Source organism: Mustela lutreola, chromosome 2 (assembly GCF_030435805.1).
Source record: "Mustela lutreola isolate mMusLut2 chromosome 2, mMusLut2.pri, whole genome shotgun sequence".
Taxonomy (NCBI): domain Eukaryota; kingdom Metazoa; phylum Chordata; class Mammalia; order Carnivora; family Mustelidae; genus Mustela; species Mustela lutreola.
In genome coordinates, this window is record NC_081291.1 from 109,525,102 (window position 1) to 109,549,613 (window position 24,512).

General features: G+C 38.3%; 1 protein-coding gene across 3 annotated transcripts in view; it reads left to right on the forward strand.

The window, feature by feature from the left end:
• The window catches only part of ATP13A4 (ATPase 13A4), a 126,432-nt gene extending 102,825 nt beyond the window's left edge, over positions 1 to 23,607 (forward strand). Inside the window, exons 23-30 of one of the 3 annotated variants that reach the window (XM_059163120.1) lie at positions 201 to 310; positions 2,339 to 2,435; positions 3,960 to 4,032; positions 11,486 to 11,657; positions 12,677 to 12,870; positions 14,155 to 14,243; positions 17,737 to 17,817; positions 22,949 to 23,607. In XM_059163120.1, coding sequence (XP_059019103.1) covers positions 201 to 310; positions 2,339 to 2,435; positions 3,960 to 4,032; positions 11,486 to 11,657; positions 12,677 to 12,870; positions 14,155 to 14,243; positions 17,737 to 17,817; positions 22,949 to 23,161 — 1,029 coding nt within the window. In that variant the 3' untranslated portion in view covers positions 23,162 to 23,607. Of the gene's footprint in view, positions 1 to 200; positions 311 to 2,338; positions 2,436 to 3,959; positions 4,033 to 11,485; positions 11,658 to 12,676; positions 12,871 to 14,154; positions 14,244 to 17,736; positions 17,818 to 22,948 lie in introns of those variants that run through there. The other 2 variants (XM_059163121.1, XM_059163122.1) reach the window with 2 other exon arrangements.
• Positions 23,608 to 24,512: the final 905 nt, after the last annotated feature.

Here is a 24,512-nt window from a genome sequence, read left to right on the forward strand (position 1 = left end):
TCTGGACTCCCCACTTCTTTGGCCAAGTATCCCAGTGCCATATTTTTCTTATATAGTAGGCAGAGCAAAATCTGGCCATCTCCTGGCTAGTGCTTGGGTCCACAAGCCACATTGTGGCTAGCTTGACAGACTTTTCTCATGTAGCCTTAGAAAGATATATGTGAGTGTATATGGAGAGTAAGCTGACTCTTTGCTTTCAGGCTTTGAAAATGGCTCACGTGGGCATCTCTTTATCAGAGCAGGAGGCATCTGTGGCCTCCCCTTTCACTTCGAAAACTCCAAACATTGAGTGCGTACCTCACCTTATCAAGTAAGTAGATGCTTTCCACTAGCATTGTTTTAATCTCTCTCGACTTTTAGGTACAGATTCCATTGTTCTGTCAGGGAAAGAGCAGGGAAACTTTGTGTCCCTGGATGGGGAGGGTGCTTTGCAGGACAATGCAATCAGCCATTCTAATCCCAAGTGAATTTACCAGGAGTTAAAAATAACCGTGGGAGAGCAGTGGAATTTCTAATGAAAACCACTCAATAGGTTACTTTTAGAAAATTGGAATCTGGACTTTGTTACTGCTTTGTAAGTGTTGCTCATATTCTTATTATTGTTATTTTTACATGGATCTCCTTAGATGCTTTATGATGGGGGATGGACAAAAACTTTTTCTTTCCCACCTGCCCTCTTTTCTGCTTGACTCTATGCTTTTTGGAATATTCTTTCCATCTCCAGTTTTCAAAATATTTATTCATCTTTGCTGCTTCTACTAAAATTTCCCTTGGCATTTTATCTCTGTCTCCCAGAATATGTACTTCTACTTTATTTTATTTGAATCATAGAGATGGTTAGCATTGTGGCTGCTTTGGGCTGTTATAACTAACATGTATTTACAGTTTGTGAAGTGCTCTAATACCTACTATCTTATACTTCAAAATACCCTGGAGATGTAAGAATGGTCTCTATTTTCTTTTGCAAATATGGAAATCGAGGTTCAATTGATATGCCCAAGCTCAAACAGCCATATAGGATTAAAAATTCTATTAAAATTGATTTTATTTAAATATGTCTTATCTACAAACATCGTACTATTCCCACCACATTAAAATAATAATGATTTGGCTAGCTCTTCCCAATTTTTAAAAAACTTATGCATGTATTTGACAAATATTTATAGAGTAGGCACTTAGTGCCAGGGACTGGTGGAGACACTGAAGACCCAGAAGAAAGTAAATCACAGGGACGCCTGGGTGGCTCAGTGAGTTAAAGCCTCTGCCTTAGGCTCAGGTCATGATCCCAGGGTCCTGGGATCAAGCCCCACATTGGGCTCTCTGCTCAGCAGGGAGCCTGCTTCCTCCCCACCCCCCGCCTCTCTACCTGCTTGTGATCTCTGCCTGTCAAATAAATAAATAAAATATTTTTTTAAAAAAGTCAATCACACATCCCTTGATTTCATAAAGCTTTCTTACGGATAAATCAAGGTAATGGGAAAAGTTGGAAAGGGACTGAGGAGGTAGAACTGGCTGCTACAGGTGGGTGGTATGTGAAAGCCTTTCTAAGGAGTGAGATGAGAAGAAACTATGTTCTGGTGAAGCAAATGATAGCAGCAGAGCCCCCAAACAGGAAAAAGCCTATTTTAAAATCAGACTTTGGAATCCCAGGAAAACATTTTGACCAGAAGGAAATTTAAACTCTGTTTTCTTTCCAATGAAAGATGTAAAAGTGACATTTCATAAGTAATCTATTTTATGCTTTCAATATATACTATTTACTCAGATTCAGTCAACATGAACAGAAATGAGCATGCTCATTGTTTCCAGTCTATTTAAATTCCATGTATGACTAATTTCAGTACTGTTCTAGTCCAGTTTCAGAAAAAGTTGGGATTGCCTAATGAGATTTGAATGAAGTGAAACACCTGCAGGAAAATAGCCCCCAAGTGTGCAATCTTATAGAAATCCCTTAGTTCACAGATGAAGAAACTGTGGCAGAAGGAAACTGACCTTCCAAATGACATCAGTGTATAGGTGTGAGATCTGGGACCAGTTCCTCTGACTCTGGGTTGACAAAGTTCCCACAAAAAAAGGACAAGACTAACACTCGACCTGGACTCCATAGCTGGACCAAACCTGTGGACCTCGGCCTGAAATGGGTGTTTCCTAAAAATCTAGTCCTATTCTGACAGCCAGCTCCCATGGGCTCAAGGCTGTCCAGTCTGTCAGACAAACAGTTGAATAATCAGGCTTTTGAGTTTTTTCTCCTGAGCTCAGCTGAATAGCACATTGTAACTGACCTCAATTCTTTCTATTCCTTTCATTTCCTCACTTTTTCATTTCTTTTCTCACACAGGGAAGGACGTGCAGCTCTAGTGACCTCATTTTGCATGTTTAAATACATGGCTCTGTACAGCATGATTCAGTATGTTGGTGTTCTGCTGCTCTACTGGGTATGACTGGGGACCTGAGTTCTTGGTTAGTGAGGACCAAAGCAAGTCGTGGTGTACCACCCGTCCCAGTTTGCGATGCTTTTTAAGGAAGAGTGCATGTGGGGAATTGCAAGCTCCAGTAGCCCCTCTAAAACCACCTTTATTTTGAAAGTAAATCAGAAATAGATGAATGTACTTGGGAAAAGTTGATGGTGTCAATCCTCTGACTCTCTTGACATTTTAAATGCAGTGCTTGCTGAAGATCAGAACACAGCACTTTCTCTCTCGCTGTTGCTTCTGCCTGCTTGGACCAGGTCTCTATCTTCCCAGTTGCAGTGTGACTCTACTCTAGGGTACCATTCATTAGAGAGATGATTCTCTGATTGGCGTTGCTGCTAAATATTTCAGAGCCCGCTCTCCCTGGAAAAACAAGCCCTGGTTATTAATGTTTGCCAACTTTCATGGTGTAAATACTACCATGGCTGGTTTCAAGCTGTCTACCTGCTGTCACTGAGCATGGAGTTGGGAGAGATATACAGGAGCATGCCATTATGTAGTACTTGCACCACAGAGATGTAAGAGTTGTAAATTTCTTGAAAGGCATAGATAACAGCACAATGTAAGAAAATGATTAGGAAGTGGTGGGTTTGGGAGTATTTATTAGCTTTGTTTTTAGCATAATGTATTTAATGGTAGATTTGTATGACTTAAATTTTTATAATGGCTGTGCTTAACAACCAGTTCAAAAAGATCCCTGAAAACTTAGCAATTAATTCTCACGAACCAGTACAAGCAGCTTATTGCTGATTCCTTAAATTCCTCTCTATGTCTTGCCCTCTCGCCTCTGGATTGAAGGATTTAGTTCTGTTATTTTCAGATTACCTATGTCTCTTCCCACTCATTAATGAATGAGCTGGAGAAGGAGAAGCTATGTATGTAAATTTGGCACTATTTTGGAATCCCAATAATACATGCTATAGAGTTAAACACAGATCACCATTACTCCTTTCCACTAAAGGGTGGGGGAGGCAAGGAAGCAAGTTACTTAAAATCAGTAAGACCTTCACACATTTTTTTCTCAAGAATATCTAACTGCTTTATCAGAACTTTCTAACAATGCCCCAAAATGCAAATAGTGGGTTCAGGTATTCTTTTGCCATTAGTAAAATTTTGGTAAGATCATCACATACTTAACAGTTGTTACTCCTGGGAACTCACTGTTTCATTGTGCCAGACCAAACCCTGACTTCTCTGCTAGAAGGTAGAAAGAAGATCAGAGATGAATCTAGTAGAGTGAGATGTCCCCCTCAATAAGGGGTTACTGATGCACAAACGACCCAGGCCAGAGAGCACACGAGGATATCCTCCTGGCCAGAGAGGGTTTCCCATCCTTGCCTTTGGTACTCTCACTAATACAAACAGGACCCTGGCTGCACCCTCTCCTTGTAAAATTTTATGTTGCAGTGACAAAATGAATGCAGTTCATGTCAGACTTCATCTAAAAGGTCATAATTTTTTTAAAGTCATTTTCCTTTTTATTTTCAGGAGACAAACAGTCTTTCAAATTACCAGTTTCTGTTCCAGGATCTGGCCATCACAACTCTTATTGGCATAACAAGTAAGATATTTTTTAAAAACTCCCTTTGCTCCCTTCAATGTACTTCCTTCTGCCCCAGGAAATAAAAAACTCTACTTTTGAATGTTGGGCAAAAAGAAAAGTGTTAGCAAAAGGAAACCTGGCTAGTTCTTTTTTTGCTTTCTACAAAATACAGAGCTTCTATAATGGTCACTAAACATTTAAGATGAAAAATGCTCTTTGAAAATCAGGAATGCTGACCACAGTATGCTTTCTGGTATAATTAATTACAATTAAAATGTGTCCAGCTTATAGAAGTTGAATGGCTTTTATGTTTTCCATCTTTAAATCCTAGCTTTTCAGGGTTTTGAATGGACATTAAAGGTAGTCTTTCATGGTTTCTAAGCTGTTTGTTCCAGGCTTCCTCCTGATCCTTTCTCTCTATCTGTTTGTCTTCCAGATCACTAATTCTATCTCCTGTCTCAGTTACCCTAGCTTTGAGAGAGTTTAGATTAGATTGGAACTCATTGAGAGCATTGTGAACCTCCTCCCTGGTAGCTTTAAGCTCCGCCCTAACATTGTGAACATCCTGTCTGGTCACTTTCACTTCAGCCCTAATCAATTCTGTTTGGTCATCCATGGCTTTCTCCAACCTAGCTATTGCCTGGATAAGTGTTAGCCTGAATTCTCTTTCCGACATATTGTCTATGTTGATAGCCGTTAGCTCTGTTGCAGAAGGTCCATCCTCTGTATTTTTCTTCTGTTGGGCATTCCTCCTCCTAGTCATTTGGGTGGGAGATGACTGAACAGATGTAGCTGGATGTATCAACTGTGGTGCAGTCAAGGTGCACCCTGGAACACTTCTGAGCAATCAGGATTCCCCACCCAAATGAGGAACAAAAGAAAAGAAAAAGAAAAAGAAAAAAAATAAAAGGAGAAAAAAAAAAGAAGAAGAAAAAAAAAGAAGAAGAAAAAAAAAAGAGAGAGAGAGAGACAGGAAAGAAAAGGAAGATGAAAAAGAAGGTTCAGCCCAGATGGGCCCCAAGGTAAGATTTATAAAGTAGACAAACAAAAAGAGATAAAAAGACTGATACAAGTATATGACAAGAGAAAAATATATATATATGCAAATAAAGAAAGAACCTCGTCAAAAAGAACCACAAGTGTAAAATTTATATGCTATCAGGACAAACAGCATGGTACTGGCATAAAAACAGACACACAAACCAGTAGAACAGAGTAGAGAGCCCAGATATGGACCCTCAACTCTATGGTCAATTAATCTTTGACAAAACAGGAAAAATATACAGTGGAAAAAAGACAGTCTCTTCAATAAATGGTGCTGGGAAAACTGGACAGCTATATGTAGAAGAATGAAACTCGACCATTCTCTTACACCGTACACAAAGATAAACTCAAAATGGATAAAAGACCTCAACATGAGACAGGAATCCATCAGAACACAAGAGAACATAGGCAGTAATCTCTTTGATATCAGCCACAGCAACTTCTTTCAAGATATGTCTCCAAAGGCAAAGGAAACAAAAGCAAAAATAAACTTTTGGGACTTCATCAAAATCAAAAGCTTCTGCACAGCAAAGGAAACAGTCAAAAAAACAAAGAGGCAACCCACAGAATGGGAGAAGATATTTGCAAATGACAGTACAGACAAAAGGTTGATATCCAGGATCTATAATGAACTCCTCAAACTTAACACACATGAAACAGGCAAACATATCAAAAAATGGGCAGAAGATATGAACAGACACTTCTCCAATCAAGATATACAAATGGCTATCAGACACATGAAAAAATGTTCATCATCATTAGCCCTCAGGGAGATTCAAATTAAAACCACATTGAAATATCACCTTACACCAGTTAGAATGGCCAAAATTAACAAAACAGGAAACAACATGTGTTGGAGAGGATGTGGAGAAAGGGAACCCTCTTCCACTGTTGGTGGGAATGCAAGTTGGTGCAGCCTCTTTGGAGAACAGTGTGGAGATTCCTCAAGAAATTAAAAATAGAGCTTCCCTATGACCCTGCAATTGCACTCCTGGGTATTTACCCCAAGGATAAATATGAATGTCATGAAAATAAGGTCCATCTGTACCCCAATCTTTATAGCAGCAATGGCCACGGTCGCCAAACTATGGAAAGAACCAAGATGCCCTTCAACGGATGAATGGATAAGGAAGATGTGGTCCATATACACTATGGAGTATTATGCCTCCATCAGAAAGGATGAATACCCAACTTTTGTAGCAACATGGACGGGGCTGGAAGAGATTATGCTGAGTGAAATCAGTCAAGCAGAGAGAGTCAATTATCATATGGTTTTACTTATTTGTGGAGCATAACAAATATCATGGAGGACAAGGGGTGTTAGAGAGGAGAGGGGAGTTGGGGTAAATTAGAAGGGGAGGTGAATCACGAGAGACTATGGACTCTGAAAATCAATCTGAGGGGTTTGAAGTGGCGGGGGGGTGGGAGGTTGGGGTACCAGGTGGTGGGTATTATAGAGGGCACGGATTGCATGGAGCACTGGATGTGCTGAAAAAATAATGAATACTGTTTTTTCTGAAAACAAATAAATTGAAAAAAAAAAGTAGTCTTTCCATTAGGCCACTCCCACTCTCACCTCCTCAGTGTTCCTGCTGTAGGATTTTTCCCCAACCCATCCACTCCCCATTATCTTTACTATAGTCTCTACTTTCCTCTCTGTTAAATATGAATGCCAACAATTCCACTTGTACCTTTAATCTTACTTCCTCCTACCTTCTCAAGGATTTTTTTTTATGTAATAATCTCTTTTTCCACCATCCTCAGCTTTTCACTGGTCCGCTAGATCATTCTTATCAGCATATAAATATATTTTCTTATCTTCTACAAGATCTGATAATTCAACAAAATCATTAACTACTGACTGAGTGCTGAGCTTGTATTACTTACTGAAATGGGCACTTAGAATACATTTGTGAAAGAACAAAAACAAATAAAACTTCCTTTCCTTACATTCTAGCAAAATAGCACCGCTATCTGCCTAGTTGTTCAAAAACCTGGAGCCATCCTTAGTTTCTCTTTTTATTACTCTTCACATCCCATACCTATGAAATTCTGCGTGGCTCTACCTGCAGAAGCTATCCTGCATCTCTCCTCCATCCGCAGCTTGTAACCCCTGTCACAGAGCAATGTCGCCTCCCTTGTGGATTCCTCTAACAACCTCCCAACTGATCTTGCTTCCTCTCACCCCCATTTACCTTTCCAAGGGTAGTAGAATGTTATTTTTAAGAAATAAATTTTACTGGGGCACCTCGGTGGCTCAGTCGTGAAGCGTCTGCCTTCAGCTCAGGTCATGATTCCGGGATCCTGGGACGGAGCCCCACACTGGGCTCCCTGCTCATCCGGAAGCCAGCTTCTCCCTCTCCTACTCCCCCTGCTTGTGTTTCTGCTCTTCCTGTCTCTCTCTGTGTCAAATAAATAAATAAAATCTTAAAAAAAAATTTTATTGTCATCCACTTGCTTAAAATGCTTTGGCCCCTGCCTGCTTCTCTACCATCACCTCCGAACACATTACTACTCACTTGTCCCAGGCTCCCTGGTTTATCAGTCTCTTGAGCACTGCCAAACTTGTGGGCACCACAGTACCTTTGTTTTGCTATTTTTTTTTTTTTTTTGTGTAAGACACTCTTCCCATCAATCTTCATATGGCTTTGACTTTTTCTTATTATTCAGATCTCGGTGAGGATCTCAATTTCTCCATAGTCTTATCCACACTTGTTATTTCACTTAAATTATTTTCATATCCTAGTCAGTATGGAATGGTACCTTATTGTGGTTTTAAATTTGTTACCCTAATAACTAATCATGTTGAATATATTTTCATGTACTTATTGGTCATTTGTATGTCTTTTTTGGAGAAGTGTTTGTTTAAGTGTTTTGCTGATTTCTTAACTGGATTTTTGTCTTTTGGTTGTTGAGGTCTAGAGTTCTTCAGATGTTGTGGATGTTAAAACCTTCTCAGATACATTATTTCAGACATTTTCTTCCATTCTATATTGCTTTTTCCTTTTCTTAGTAATGTCGTTCAATGTACAAAAGTTTCTAATTATGATTAAGTCCAATGTATCTATTTATTTCTTTTCTAGTTCATGCTTCAGGTGTCATATCTAAGAATCCATTGTCAAATCTAAGGTCATGTAGATTTACCCTATGTTTTCTAAAAAGAATTTTATTTTATTTTTGGCTCTTATACTGAAGTCATTGATTCTTTTTGTGTTTTTGTATTAATTTCTCTATATGGTGTGAAGTTGGGGTCCAATTTCATTTATTTGGCATGTGGAAATCTAGTTGTCTCAGCCCCATTTGTTAAAAAGACTGTTCTTTCCCCAGTAGATAGTCTTAACACTCATACTGAAGAATCAATTGGCCATGGATGTATGGGTTTATTTCGGGACCCTCAATTCTATTCCATTGGTCTGTATGCCATTACCTTACACAATTACCACAGTGTTCTGATTACTTTTTTAATAGTAAGTTTGAAATCAGGAAGTTTGAGTCCTCCAACATTGTTCTTTTTCAAGATTGTTTTGACTATTCAGAGTCTCCTTTAATTCAACGTGAATTTGAAGATCAAATTTATTATTCTGAAAATAAAACCATTTGAATTTTGATAGAGACTGTGTTGAATCTATAGATAACCTTGGATAATATTAAAATCTCAACAATATTAAGTTTTCCAATATATGAACATCTGATGTGTTTGTTTTCACTTATGTTTTGCTTAATTTCTTTTAGCAAAGTTTGTAATTTTTGGTGTTCAACTCTTTCTCCTCTTTGGCTAAACTTATTCCTATATATTTTATTGTTTTGGATGCTTTTGAAAATGGAATTGTTCTATTAATTTCTTTTTAAAATTGTTTATTGCCATTATATAGAAACACAACTGATTTTTATGTTTTGATCTTATATCTTGCAATGTAGCTGAATGTGTTTATCAACTCTAGTAGCTTTCTTTCTTTCTTTCTTTCTTTTTTTTAAAGAACCGAAGTAGAAGTTTAATTTTTTTAAGTAAGTTCCATGCTCAATGTGGGGTTCAAACTCACAATCCTGAGATCAAGACTGCATGCTCTCTCCACTGAGCAACGAAGTGCCCCTCTAGTAATTTTGTTGTGTATTCTTTGGGATTCCCAATATACAGGATTATGTCACTTGTGAATAGAGATTGTTTTATTTCTTCCTTCTAATTTGGATGACTTTATTTCTTTTCCTTTTCTAATTGCTCTGGATAGAACTTTCAGTATAATGTTGAATAGCAGTGGTGAAATGGGCATTCTTGTCTTGTTCATATCTTACGGGGAACCTCTCAATCTTTTACCCTTGGATATAATGTTAAACCTGACATAACTTTTAATCATAGGGTTGCATGTAGCATCCTAAATTTATAATAATTTACTTTGAATTGATACCTTAACTTTAAGAGCATGCAGAACCCTGCTACTTCAAACTCTGTCTCCTCCTTTTATATTGTTGTTGACACAAATTACATCTTTATCCATTGTGTGCCCAACAACATAGATCTATAATTATTTTTTTATGTGTTATCTTTTAAAGCATGTAGGAATAAAAACTGGAATTCAAAACCAAAAATACAGTAATACAGTCTTCTATATTTGTTCAACTGGTTACTTCTACTGGACAAAATGAGGTGTCAGTAAAGAGGTAGAAATGATAAAAATAATTCTTTAAAAAGAATTCCTTTTGGCTTGTTTTCATATTTTCTATCTCTTTATTGACATTTTCATTTTGTTTGTATGTTGCTCCCTGATTTCTTTGAGCATATTTGAAACAGTTGTTTTAAAGTCTTTGCCCAATATGTCCAATGCCCAGGCTTCCTCAGAGATGAATGATGAATTCTATCAATTTATTTTGTTCCATTGAATATTATAGTGTCATAACTCTGGAAATCAGATTTACCCCCTTCCCTAGGGCTTGATGGTTTTTGTTTTGCTGTTTTTTGAAGACTGTCAGAGTACATTTGTTTAATTATTTCCCTAAACTATTTTTGCAAAGACTGTATCAGTTGTTATGTGTGGTCAATGAAATCTCTGTTCCTTTGGCTTTTGTTCAGCTAGTGTTTTGACTGAGATTTTTCTCAACCTCCATCAGTTTAAAACAATGAACAAAGAAGATTGTCTTTGTTGTACAAAAGTTTCTAATACTGATTTTGCAGATTTGTTCTGTGCTGGGGCACTTCAACACTTAGCTAGGCTTGTGCTGAGTGCAGAGATCATCCAGAGTTGAAAACTAAGGGGCTGTTCTGGTCTTTTCTGACATATATCTTACCTTAGGTGTGTGCATGGCTTTCTATGGTCCCCAATATACACAGGTGCTTTTGAAAGCCATAATTTCCCAAAGAAAATTTCTTTAGGTTTTCTTTATTTTGGCTGTTATTTTATGTCTCAGCTGTTATCTTTTGCCCCAGGTGATTGTGGGTAGTTGATTAGGCTTACAATGTTTTTAAGCAGTGTATACTGCTGTCCTGAGTTAAGTTTCATATTAGGTGAGAGAGATGAGCACCTTGTGCTAGTCCTTCAGGTAACTCCCAGACAGGTTAGAACAGACCTACACAATAATTTGTGTTGAAGTTCGCTCTTTTCCTCCTGTGGCCAGACATAAGAGTCCTCCCCATATTGGGAGTGTGAACAATCAACTTTGAGATTGCCACTGAGATGAAGAGGAGTATGGCAAGAGCAAGTAAAAATGACACAAATCCTGCCTATCACTTTTAAATTGCCTTTTTTTTTTGATTTAGCATTTGTTTGATTGTTATAAGCCTTTGTTTTTCAGAGTTTCAATGACATTAGTTTTAACAGTTTCTGCTTGTTTTTCGATGTTTCTGTGGAAGGATGGGAACTTGGAACTTCCTTCTCTGCCGTTTTTTCTGATGTCACTCCTCATTTTGTCATTGAATATTTTAAAGCATTACTTTTTAGTGACTGTATGTTGTTTCATTATATAGATGTGCCATAATTTACTGTAAATGATACAGTAATGAACATCTTTTTATACCTCTGATATTTTTAGCTTATGGTAAATTTCCAGGAATGACCATGTCAAATGTTATGAACAATTCTCACTTATTTCATATTTATTATTAAATTGCCCTGCAGAAGGTTTGTGTCAATGTAGATTCCCATAAACAGCGTACGAAAGTATGCATTTCATCATGCCCTCACTTATAATTTTATGGTCTTTGCTCATTTAATAGGCAAAAATAAAAGTGGCTCATGATTGTTCTGTCTGCTCTCTTAAGAATGTCTCATATGACTTGAGCTGGGGCCCATTCTTGTTTTGTTCCCTTAAAAAAATGATGTATTTCAGTTTGTCAGTCTGCTTGGATATGTGGGCCCAAGAAGTTACACTGTTCTTCTGATGAAGAATAAAACATTTCCCTGCTCTCACAAATATAAAACTTGAATTTATTTTGTAGTGAATTTGAATGGTGCCTACCCCAAGCTGGTGCCTTTCAGGCCTGCAGGAAGGCTGATCTCCCCACCTCTGCTGCTCTCTGTGATTTTCAACATTCTTCTCAGCCTGGCTATGCACATTGTGGGCTTCATTCTGGTTCAGAGGCAGCCTTGGTATTCCATGGAGATGCACAGGTACTCTCAAAACCTCGATTCCAACATTTCACATTCTAATTTCTAATGATAGGAAGCCAGTGGTTCTTCATTCTTCTAGAATCGTTGGCTTCTTTAAGTCCCTTGGGAAAATTTCCAGTGATCTTCTCTTCTCAGTAGCACAGTTTGAGGATGTTATTCTTTGGCATAAATCTTTTCCTGTCTTGTGTCATGACGACCTATGACCATCTTTTGTATCTAGGGTGACCATGCATTGTAATTTGCCCAGTCAGTCCCTCTTTAAGCCTGATACAACAATGAAACTAATTGTAATTAATTACTGAAGTGTAATTGGCATACCACATTATATTAGTTTCAGGTGTATGAGCTATTGGTTTGGCAATTCTATACATCATTCAGTGCTTAACCACGATAAGCACCATCTATCACCATACGTTATTATGGTACTACTGATTATATTCTCTATGCTGTACTTTGCATCCCTGTGACTTATTCAGCTATATCTGGAAATCTGTACATCTTAATCCCTTTTATCTATTTTCCCCACCCACCCCCATTCATGTCTCCTCTGGCAAGTACCAGTTTTTCTGATGATATTTGTCTTTTTCTCTCACATTAAAATCTGTTCTTATTGTATGACAAATTATATAGTCACCTTATTTATAAATGTCTAGAGATCTTAAGTCATGAGAGGGAAGAATCATGACTTACTCATGTCTTTCCCACATATCCAAAATACACATGATGGGTGTCCAATTTATTGAACATATATATAATTTGCTTATCTATCTATTCTCTATCCATCATCTTCTATCATCTGTTTATCTATCATCCATCTATTTACCATCTAGCTATCTTTTATCTATTCATCTATCCAAAAGATAGATCTATCTGTGCTGGTTTCTTTCTCCTTACTTTTCAGTATATATTCTTTCTCAAAGTATAAACAATTACATTGAGGACTTGGAGTCCTATAGATACAAATGTTCCATAAAGACCTGTCATCTTATTTCATTACATTTTTTTTGCTTCCTTTTTAGTGTCTGCACACTACAAAATGAAAACATCTCAAAGTTAAATATTTCTCCAACTGCTCCAGAAAAAATTGGAAGTAATGGTGTCTTCGCAAGCTTTGAGAACACTACCATATGGTTCTTAGGAACAATCAACTGTATCATTGTGGCTCTTATTTTCTCTAAAGGAAAACCGTTTAGGCAGCCCATCTATACAAACTGTGAGTAGCATTGTAGTGGATCAGAGGTGAGAGGTCACCAGAGGGAACAGATATTCCTACGTCACTCAGGGAGCAGCTGCAGAGTTGATGATTGTCTTTGGTTTGCTGACTTCTACTCTAAGGTTTGCTAAAACACATCATGCAGCCTCATCCTGTGCTCCTTCCTTCAAAGCTGCATTAAATTCTAGGGTTTATTTCTCTACCCTTTCCTTCACCAGAGGTTTGTATCTAGGTGTCTTTTTATGACACCACTCCCAATTGGGATGGCCATTTATTTCCTTCCTTGTCAGTTTTTGTCACAATTCTTCTGGGAGGAAGTGGAGAGAAGCATCACAGTGTTCAGACGGAACATGTCTCCTGCCATGAAGACAATGATTAAGATAGTTGGCAGCCTGGAAGTGGGTCCTTCCTGAAGGAACCTGGCCTTAGTGATTGTGGAGGCTCTTATACAAAGTACTTACAACCTCCTTACATTCTGGGCTGAGGTGGGGAGTGTGTTAGGATATGTGGGCGACCTGATTAGCCCTTGGGACATTTATTTGTATGCCACCACTGCCTCTCTAATTGGGAAGATTTAGAAGCACAAGTTGAACAATCAATATCCTCATAAAGATGTGTTTGTTCAGAGAAAGTTATTTTGCCCTTCTTCTTAGGATGAGAAAGCAGTCAAATGCTGACCTGCACATGACTGCCATTTAAACATTTGATTATTTATAGCCCTCCTTTTTTTCCAGAAAAGGATTTGAGGCAGGTATTTTTTTTTTAAGATTATTTATTTATTTGACAGAGATCACAAAAGGCAGAGAGGTAGGCAGAGAGAGAGGAGGAAGAAGGTTCCCTGCTGAGCAGAGAGTCTAATGAGGGGCTTGATCCCAGGACCCTGGGACCATGACCTGAGCTGAGGGCAGAGGGTTTAACCCACTGAAACACCCAGGCACCCCTAAGGCAGGTGTTTTGTATTAAGAAGACTCAGGTACTTAAATGTCTTCAAGACATTTTTTGAATATATATTATGTCAATGTTGCTTTCTCTATATTTCCTACTTTTATTAATTGAAACTTACAACATGCATGTGAAAATTTCTACTTTCCTCAAGGACATGCATAGAAATTGTGGAGGTGAGACCCATTGCATAGAAATGAGTACTTTCCATTTATTATGCAATGTTTGGACGTAGAAATCAAGTAAATTTGATCAGTGTTAATCTAGAATATATCTATCAATAGATATCACATTCTATATTCTGATTTCTCTAAATGATAGCTTGTGTTCTTATTTCCTCAGATATATTTGTCCTTGTGCTGGTCCTACAGCTGAGTGTGTGTCTGTTCATTCTATTTGCTGATATTCCAGAATTATATAGGCGTTTGGATGTAAGTCTTATCTCTGGGATATGATGATGGTTTATAGTTATGTAATACCCTGACTTCAAGAAGCAGGTCACAATTGCAATTGACACAGATTCTTGACACTGATTATTCTTTTCAAATAGCAGAGTTAAAAAGAATACTGAATTTATTCATATTTTGTATTTAAGCTGGCCAGGAAATAAGATTCTATCTAGTCTTGATTTCCATGTATTTTAGAAGCACTGAACATTTTTCTTTTAAAAGATCCCTGTAAGAATGGAAAAATCTATTTATATATATATATATATATATATATATATATATATATATATTCTCTTTCAAGTGTGAGACTTTTTTTTTTCTAAATGTTTCTGTTTTGAAGCTGTTGAAAACAGTTTGCCTATAACACTTTTTCTGTTAATTCTCAAATCTGTGTTTACATCTTTTTAAAAAAAACTCTTTAAAAACATGTTTGTCTATATATTCATATTTAATGTCTGCAAAACTTGCTTGAAAAGAGCCGTACCTTGCCTCATGAATTGTCTAATAGTGTGTAATTTTGAGACAAATTTAAAACTCTTTAAGAGACAAATTTTACATATTTGAGCAAGGCAAAAAATATATATTTCTATTCTTTTAATCTATACTCTCAAATTAGAAGTTCATTATTGCCAAATGTCCTTTAGACCAATAAGTAGAATAGAAAAGAGATGGTAAAAGAAAATGAGTTTTCTCACTTAGTGCTACGTGAGCCTACCTGGCCTCCTCTCCATCTCAAAGACATATTTCAAGAAGGACAAGATCCTATCTTATTCATTCTTATATTATTAGTGCCTAACATAGCCCATGGCACATAATGGCAATAAATGACTGACTGGCTATTGTAGATTATGTTCCTACATGGAGATGAGCACTAGGAGCTCACAGTTCATTGCAAACCAGCAAAACCTTCACAAACCCTTCTTGACATGTGACACACAAACTAATGTCTACATTTGTTTTTCATTTTGATAATTGTGTCACTGTGGCTAACACCGTAATGGCTACTGTTATTAAATATCTCCACGAATTAGAGTAAGAACTCATGGAGATAGTCTTTGTGTACTAGTCTTCTAAGGAAGTTAAAATTTCTTAATCCTGCAGAAGTTAGGGTCAAGACATGTTAGGTTTATTCACACTCTTTAAAAACAAAAGCTCTTATGGAAAGGCTGATGTCTTTGAGGGGAACCTGTGTGAGGTCATCGCTAACACGACTGCAAAGGAGTTTCCAGAGAATTATTGCTAACCTTAAAAATAACTATTTTTCTTCTTATTACACAAAATTGCAAGTACATTTTAGTAAGTGGCTAAGCAGGCAAAGAAAATTATAACATTATTCACTATCTCCTTCCATCTTTGAAACTTCATATATTATAAATGTGCATTGACTGATTTATGAAGTTTATTTTAAATGGAGTCCCACTGTTTTATAACCTAGTTATTGCCCATTTTTTCAAAAAGTGCATGATTTTTCAAAAATAGAGAATACATTCACACAGTTTAAAATTCAAAAGTTAGAAACTCTACATCTTCCCATCCCTTTTCCCCAGCTGCCAGGTCCCCTCTCTCGAGGCAACTGATGACACCACTTTATTTTATATACTTTCAGGCATATTTTATACATATGCATGCATACATATATATCATGTTTACACGAATAGTAGCAGACTATTACATTTGTCCAGGTCTTCTGAGCTGGAGAGAGCAAGGTGAGATGAGATACGTAAGCAAGTTTGGGAGGAGCTGCCCATATTGGAATGAACATTAGTAAGTCAAAAGAGGAGGGGGAGAGTCCCCTACTATGATGTGGGTCTGACCCCCATGAAGAAGGCCAGATGAGTAGGGTTCAGACGACAGTGCAGTTCTTTTTTAAAAAATTCTTTTATTTTTGAAGATTTCATTTATTTATTTGAGAGAGAATGAATTGAAGAGAGAGATGGGGGGTGAGCATAAGCCCATAGGATGGGGAGAGGGGCAGCGGGAGAGGGAGAAGCAGACTCTGCTCTGAACGGGGAGCCCAATGCAAGGCTCAGTCCCAGGACGCTGGGATCATTCCCTGAGCCGAAGGCAGATACTTAACTGATTGAGCCACCTAGGCACTGGGTGGTGCAGTTCTAAGAAAGCCCGACTACAGTTGCTTATCAGAGGGGTCTAGTGTCTCACAAGAATGAGTGCAGTGAGAAGGCCTGCCATCCCCAGTTATTAGCTATGAGCAACCCATGGGAAGCGTGGCCTCAGGAGAAGCATGGTGGGAGATTCTGAGCGGCACTGCAGCGCCTGTCACTTACTCTTGCAGTAGGACACTTCCATGGAGCATGTTCACGGCTGCCCCAAACTCATACTAATTCTTCACCTTGTTCTTTCATGAGACAGTGTATTCTGATAATTGCTTCATATCAGTACATCAAACTTCCTCATTCCTCTTCTATGCTAATATATTATTTCAATATACGTATATGAACCATAATTTATCTATAGTCCCATATTGATTGACATTTAAGTTGCTTCCAGTGTTTAAAGCTGCAATGAAATAACCTTATACATATATCATTTCAGGCACATACAAATATGTCTCTAGGATAAATTCCCAGAAATGGTTTGAACTTTTAATTTTAATAGCCTTGCCTACCACAGAGCTGTACCACTTTTTAATCCCTTGTTGTGGAAGGCAGTGTGTGAGGCAGTTGCCCTGCCCAGCAGTGTGCACTTGGCTTCATTTCGTTCATCCATCCATCCATCCATTCCTTCATTTCACCTATCCATCCATTCAGTATACATATCTATTATATATATCATGTGCCTGGGGAGGGATTGAGAAAGACTCAGAGAAACTGGGGAAAAAGGTATGAAGTGTCAGCTTCATTTCAGACCTGTTTGCTGCATCTGTGAGTACCCTCGTCATGGCACCATCCATGCAGCTGTACATACAGTCCTGAGGGTGCAACCTTAAACTGAGTCTCAAAAGCAGGGCTCAGCTGAGGGGAGATGTGGGATCAGTGAGAAGAGGGCAACACTGCCCATTGTGGAGGTTTGACATGTGTATCTTCAGAGCCTCCTGGCAATAGGGCCATATTCCTGTATTCCTTTGCAAAAGCAAACAATGGAAGCAAACAAAAAACACTCTTATCAAATTTATCAAATTTTGATAAAATTTATTTTAGGAAATTTAGAAATTACAGGGGAACCAAAAAATAAAAAGAAGAAGAAAGAAAGACAAAAGAAAATAAAACAACAATCATAGTTTACAAATCATTGAAATCATTGGGTATAAACCTTCCACATTATTTGATACATGCATAAAAACATGTCTTATTATATGTATTATATGTATGTGTGTATTATATATATAACGTATACACAATGCATGTCTATTACATACATGATCTATAATCTATGAAAATGTACACCATGAACATGTGAACATTTTTCTAGTGTTTATTTTTCTTCAAACTAACAGTGACTCTCCATCTCCCACCAGCTGCTCTGCACTCCTGTTCTGTGGAGGGTCTACATCATCATTATGCTCAGTTCCAATTTCATTGTGTCCCTTGTTGTGGAGGTAAGCGCCCCGGGGGTGCTGATCATTTGGGGCAGAGATAGATAGGGCATTCTTTGGGAGTCTGAAAAAAGCAACGGTTTTATTTGATAGGACTCAGTAGTGCCAGGGGCTCCGTTCCTCAGCCACATGAACAATGGTGCTCTCTCCTGGTGAATTCCAAACAAGGTGTTAGTTTTCCTATCTACAGAGCACACCTGGAGAGAATGGAATTATGGTGTCCAAAGTCCTGTTCATTTATAAAATCCACAAATAGAGAACCAACTCACTTTTGAAATTAAATATGGTTCACATACTATAAAATCTATCTTCTTGAAGTATGCAGTTCAGTGGTTTTTAGTATCTTAACTGAGTTGTGCAACCATCTCCACTAATTCCAGAACATTCTCATCACCCCAGAAGAAATCCCGTGCCCAGTAGCAGTCACTCCTCATTCCCCTTTCGCCTCCTTCACCCCTTGGCAACCACTAATTTACTTTCTGTCTCTATGGATTTGCCTGTTCTGGACATTTCACATAAAGGGAATCATATAATATATGGCCTTTTGTGTCTGGCTTCTTTTACTTAACAACTTCTATTACTTTTACTTTACAGTTGGGAGAAAAGATTCATAGAGCTTTTCCTGGCTTTTATGCTTCATCTCCCATTTGCTCCATTCCCTCAGTAAAATGAGTTTGTGCTCCCTCTTTCTTTGGCTATGTGGTTCACTCAACCTCCTTCAGTGCTATTAGATAAACTCTCTATTCTTCAAAGCCTCCTGAAGAACAGGGAGCATCTCTGGAAAAGGCATCTGTGTCAAAGGGGAGGTGAGCATCAGGATTCATTCTGTCCACAATCTTACTTCTGGTTGCAAACCCAGCCTTGTTCCAGTGAGGGGGAGATTCATGGTGGGTGGAGGGTATCTGGAACCTGACTTCCCTGCGGAACCTTCCATACTAGGCAGGGTAAAAGCTGTGCAGGAGCTGGTGGCAGAACAGAGCATGGAATGAAGTACTGGAGCCTCTCTCTGTATGCAAACCAGGGCCTCTCAAACTGGGATGGGCACCAGAGTCACTTGGAAGACTTGTTAAAACACAGGTTGTCCAGGCCTTCTCCTAGAATTTTGGATTCAGTAGGTCTGGAATAGGTGCAAGTTTTTGCTTCTAACAGGTTGTCAGGTGATTCTGATACTGCTGGTTGAGAAACCACATTGACAAGGACCATGGTAACCTATAGAGATCTCCAAAACCACCAAATTAATAAAAGAGCATTACATCGGTGACCTCACACCTAGTTGCAGAAGGGTGACCCTACTCTTTAAGGGATAATCTTATGTATGCATCTTGTCCCTGGCAGTGATCACATTATTTCCTCTGTTTAGTGCATCTGCCCCCATGTCTGCATATTGAAATGCTGTTCCATCCTCTATGGCACCGTTGTAGTACTATCCTCTTTGTGAATCTTTCCCAAAGCCTGGATAGGTTAGACAAATAACAATGGCTGAAACAATAAAGATATTTATTGGTTTACTTAAGAAAATAGGAGGTATCACTTCTCAGCCCTTTGGCTAAGATCAAGTGAAGAAGATCGGAGGTAAGTGATTGCAGGGCTGGTTTAGTACCTCAGTGGTTTCATTGGGGATCATGAATCTTCCACTTTTCTCTCTCTCCATCTTTAGATATTGGCCTTTCACATTTGTGTGTATTGTTTATGTGTCCAGATCACTTCCATGTAGCTGGGCATTATCTCTGTTTTAATGCAGGAGGACATGAAGGCACCAGCAATCTTTTTCCCCTCAAGTATGAACCTTTTACGAGGAAACAAAATAATTTCCTACAGCCACCCTGTTGCTTCATTGGTTAGAACTGTGTCTTATCTATTCAACCTGAGTAGTAAAGGATTCTGGGAAACTGGATCTATGCTAAAAAATTAGACAGATTGGCTTAGATTGCTTGTGAGGTATTTTTCCCCCCTTTAAGGTAGACAGGAAAAAGTTGGAAGGAGTGTGCTGAACAACAAAGTAGGATACTTTGTAGGAGGACTTCTCCAGTCCTTCCCCTACCATTTCTGATTCAGTAGGTCTGGTGACAGGTACCAGGTAACTAAGCAACGAAGTCTGCCATAATCCCCTAGTAAGAAGCTGTTCAACTGCCATTACATCTGCAGAAGTATTCTACCTGGGTTTGAATCCTGGGTCCACCCTTTGCTGCTACCTGACTCTGGGCAACACCTGCTATTCCACTTCTCTGTGTCTCTGTTTCTTTATCTGAAAAACAAGTGATAATAAGGGTACCTTACCTCAAAGGGTTGCTGTGATCATGGAATGTGAACACAGAAAAGCACATAGTAAATATTTGATAGTATAATCTATTAATATTATATTTTCTCTTATGGTACTTAGTATTTCTTTGAATCTATCAGTCATTAAGGATTTCATTTGTTTATTCGCTCTTTCCACAAACATTGGTTGACCATGTGCCATGTCCTCAGGGACAGTGCAAAGTGGATTTTGATAGTCTTGTCCATTGCTCAGAGTTTAGAGTGAGCAAGAGAATAAATGCCACAGTTATGTGTGTATAGGTTGTATATGGATATAAACTGTGCTGGCAGGAACTCACCTCAGTACCTGCAGTATCAAAAACCCTGCTTTATTCGAATGGAAGCTGGGTAAAGTTTTGTTCAATTATTAAATATGAGAGGTGATGCTGCATGCCTGCAGCAGATGGAGAGGGTAATTTGATACTCATGAAAGATTAAGTTTCTCCTCTTCTTCTTGTGTTGAGTGAGAAGTGGAGATAGGCGTGGATGTTTAGTGTGGATTCCCAGCAACTTTCTCACTGAGAAATAACACTGTGAGATCCCACCTCTCACCACCAGGCTCTTCCATGGCCATCTCCAGTTGTTTGAGGTTACTCTTCTCCTGCTGTCAGGGGATACTCAGGAACAAACCAAAGTCATTTGAGTCTGTGGTGAAGGACCTTGTAATGGAGAATTATGGACACTGAGATTTCTTGCCTTACAAGGTGAGCCTAGCAGAGTAGGTAAAGACCCCAAACTGTCATGGATGCAGCAAGATACTTTCCTCAGGTAGTTGTAGGTATATCTGACAGCAGATGCTAAAGATTCCTGGGATAGGCATGCTAACTCCATACTCCCTGGCCAGCCTGTGACAGAGATCATCCAGAGAGGTTTTGGGGGACAGGCATGAGGGATGGCTGGCCTCTTTTTGTATAGTCCTGAATATTGCCTGGTCTGCTAAAAGGTCTAACCCTACCCCTAATCTTAGAATGGCCTAACAAACAGATTTGAATGGAACCTTGTATTTGCTTCTCTTTCTCATGATGTAACCTCCAACTGAAAGGCTGAGGAGCTAACATGGATAGCTTAATTCTCCTTCTTTGTCTTAAAATTAATTATGTGTGTGTGTGTGTGTGTGTGTACACGCATATATGAATTGTTTTCATAGCCAATCTGAAGAGCTCGTGTGATGAAGTTTTGTTTTTTGTTTTTTAAGAAATGGTATTTCATAAAGAGGTTCTTTTTGTTTCTAGTTCTACATTTAATTTGCAATGTAGAGTGATAGGAAAGATCACTTCCCAGTGCTTTAGTTTCCCTTTACAGAGCAGTGAAGTGATACAGGTCATCATAACTCTACATAACTCTAGAATTGTGAAAACACTCAGTGCATGGCATACAGCACTAAAGTCCATGTGTGTGTCTGTGTTTTTCTTTGTTTCATTTGTTTTAAAACCTGCTAAATTTTCCCAGAGGTAGGTCAGATTTTAAGACCATTAATTGGATACCTATGATCCTGCCTTATTCCAGCTCTAAGGAGAACTACTCTTCTCTTATGGATTAAGAAGAACAAAAAAACCTTGGTATGGGAAAGTAGAATCAAAATCTGGCTAGGCGAGCCCTGAGGATTGCAAGATGCTCTTGAGATGACTATTGGGTCTTTAAAGGCCTGTTAACAGATGATACATTTTTAGAGAATGATTCAGACTAGTTGTACCTATTATTTCCATTGGCAGTGGGAGTCAAATGTCAAAGATGGGTGAATTTTAAAAAAATTGCTACTCTGGCAAAGTTCCTTGTAGAAACCCATAAAATTGACTCTTCTAATTTAGCAAAGATAGCACCGACAAACACCAAAATGAGTTTTAAACCTGTGGGACAGCAGGATTTTCATATTTTTCTTTTTGTTTCTTTTATGATAACTTCAAGATGGTTAGCTACATATGATAAAAATGAAAAATTAACAAAATAACCACTCATGCATTCTATGTTGTAAGTTATAATTTGGGCTCAATTTGAAGGTCTGTCATGAAATAAAATGGCAGTCTAAAATGTTTCCAAAGAGATGTATCTTTTGTAATCTTAAAAAATGCATTGCAATGAAATATTTGTAGGTGAAGGTAAAAGGCCACAACCAACATAGTGCATAGCCATTTGTTAAATAGCTCAGAAGGGTGACAAAGGGAGGCACCTATATCGTGCCATATCTTGCATTGTAAGGAGAGTTACATAATCTTTATGACAAACATAACAGGAAGGAATTATGATTTCTGCTTACTGAGGCTCAGGAAAGGTAATTAATTTGTCCATAGTAGATGTCAGATATAGAACCTGAATCCAGATCTGTCCAAGTCTAAGACTGGTGCATATTTCAACTTTACTGACCTCTGTTTGTAACTATGCACTTATATGCCAGGCCATACCAAAGCACATCATACCCATGGCACATCTTTCTGTTGGGTAATTCCATTTGTTGGTAAGTAATTTTAAATATCAGTTTATATGAAATTAAATATGGGTGTGGTGTGGAGTAGTTTGCAGAATTTGAATGATTTTAAATTGAATTTATATACAAGATTTAGGAGAAACCTCACCCTTGAGACAGACTACTTCAAGCTGTTTCTAGATTCTTGAAACTATGTACCTCTCACTTCTCCTAGAAGAGTTCCATAAGTGGAAAAGTTTGAGAGGCTGACACCTAACCCATGAACCCACATTGGAATTGTTTCTCCAGGCCTCAAGTTTTTTGTCAAGCTGGATCGAAGCAGCCAATGTGGTGGTTCCTTTTTGGGGTGTATGGAGAGCCCTAACCTGGAAATATTTGACTTCTGCTTATAAAGAGTAACTCTTTATTTTGCAGGAGGCCATCATCGAAAATCGAGCCCTGTGGATGACATTCAAAAGGTGTTTTGGCTATCAATCAAAAAGTCAGTATCGGATATGGCAGAGAGCCTTGGCAAAGGACCCTAGTTGGCCACTATTAAACAAAACATCTTACTCTGACATGCCAGAGTGTGGAAGAGGAGTGTCTTATAGCAATCCGGTGTTTGAGAGCAATGAAGAACAACTCTGAACCCAGTGCAATATACAAGTTAACAAAACATGGAAACGATGACAGAGAGCAGTTTCAGTGATTTTCAAGCAATGAGACTCTTCTAAAATCAGCTGGAGTTTCTGGAATCAAAAACCTACCCAATCCTGGTGACAAACTAAAAACTTGATAAAATACTTTCTACAGAACAAAACACTGCCCGAGAAGAGCGCTTTCCTCTTAGCTTCTGAAAATATTGACGGTGTTAGTGAATCAAGAATGGGGCAAAGGACGGCAATTGACCAAGAGATTGGGAAGCTAATGGACAAAGAGAATATATAATCTTTCTTCTTAGATAACATATTTTTTGAATGAGTTGAGAGAAAGTAGTACTATGTGTAGTCATAGAATTGTAACATGCAAAAGATCCCTTTTGAATTTGTGTTTTGTTGGAGGAAAAACAAATGCATAGGAGACATCACACCAATCTTCACTGTCCAGTTTCCTTTCTTTTATGGTACTTTCATAGTTGAGACAATTCCCTCTGCCTCTGGCCTTCCCTTACATATTATTAAGGATGGGCTAAGCTGATGTTGCAATAACAAACAACTCCCTTGTCTCAGTGGCTTGACACACAAGAACTTCTTTTATGGTTCTGGTGACTCTAGACTAGCTTTCTTCACAGTGCTGACTACCTCAGTAGTTGGCCCCACTGACTGAAAACAAGGACTTCACGTTCACTGTGATGGGGAAGGAAGAGTCTGGAGATCACACAGGGCTTTCCACTGCCTCACCCCAAAAGTGGATGTATTTCTTCCACTACTTGAATCTCATTCATTAGGGATTTGGCAAAGAAGTTGCGAAGTACAGCCACTTGTGTTTAGGGCTGGTTTCATGGGCGTATAACCTGTGCAGTCATCTAGATCCCCCTGCTTAGAAGGGCCCCACCGTTATTTTAATGCTTTACTGTTGCTACCTTGAAATTCTTAATTTTGAAATACCCACATTTTCATTTTATATTCAGCCCCACAAATTATGTAGTTGGCCCAGCTTGTATTCCTAGGAATGAAAGGAAAGTAGCACATATCAGAGAGCACAGACACTGTCCTCTAAGGTCTACATCTCCTGTCCCTGTGAACATTTTCTGTTTTAGGAACTCCACATCTCACATATCCAACTTCAGGTATTTCCACTCCTCTGCTCTATTATTTTTGAGAAAAGTTAGTCTTGTGCTACAACATTATATGTTATCATTAACATAAGTCCTTACACAATCTACACATTCCTTAAGTCTGAGGCTGAAGTCTATTTTCCGAAAATAAAAATGGCCCTTATTTTTATCACTATTACAATTTCTTTTTTTTTTTTTTTTAATTCATTTAGCACAGAAAGC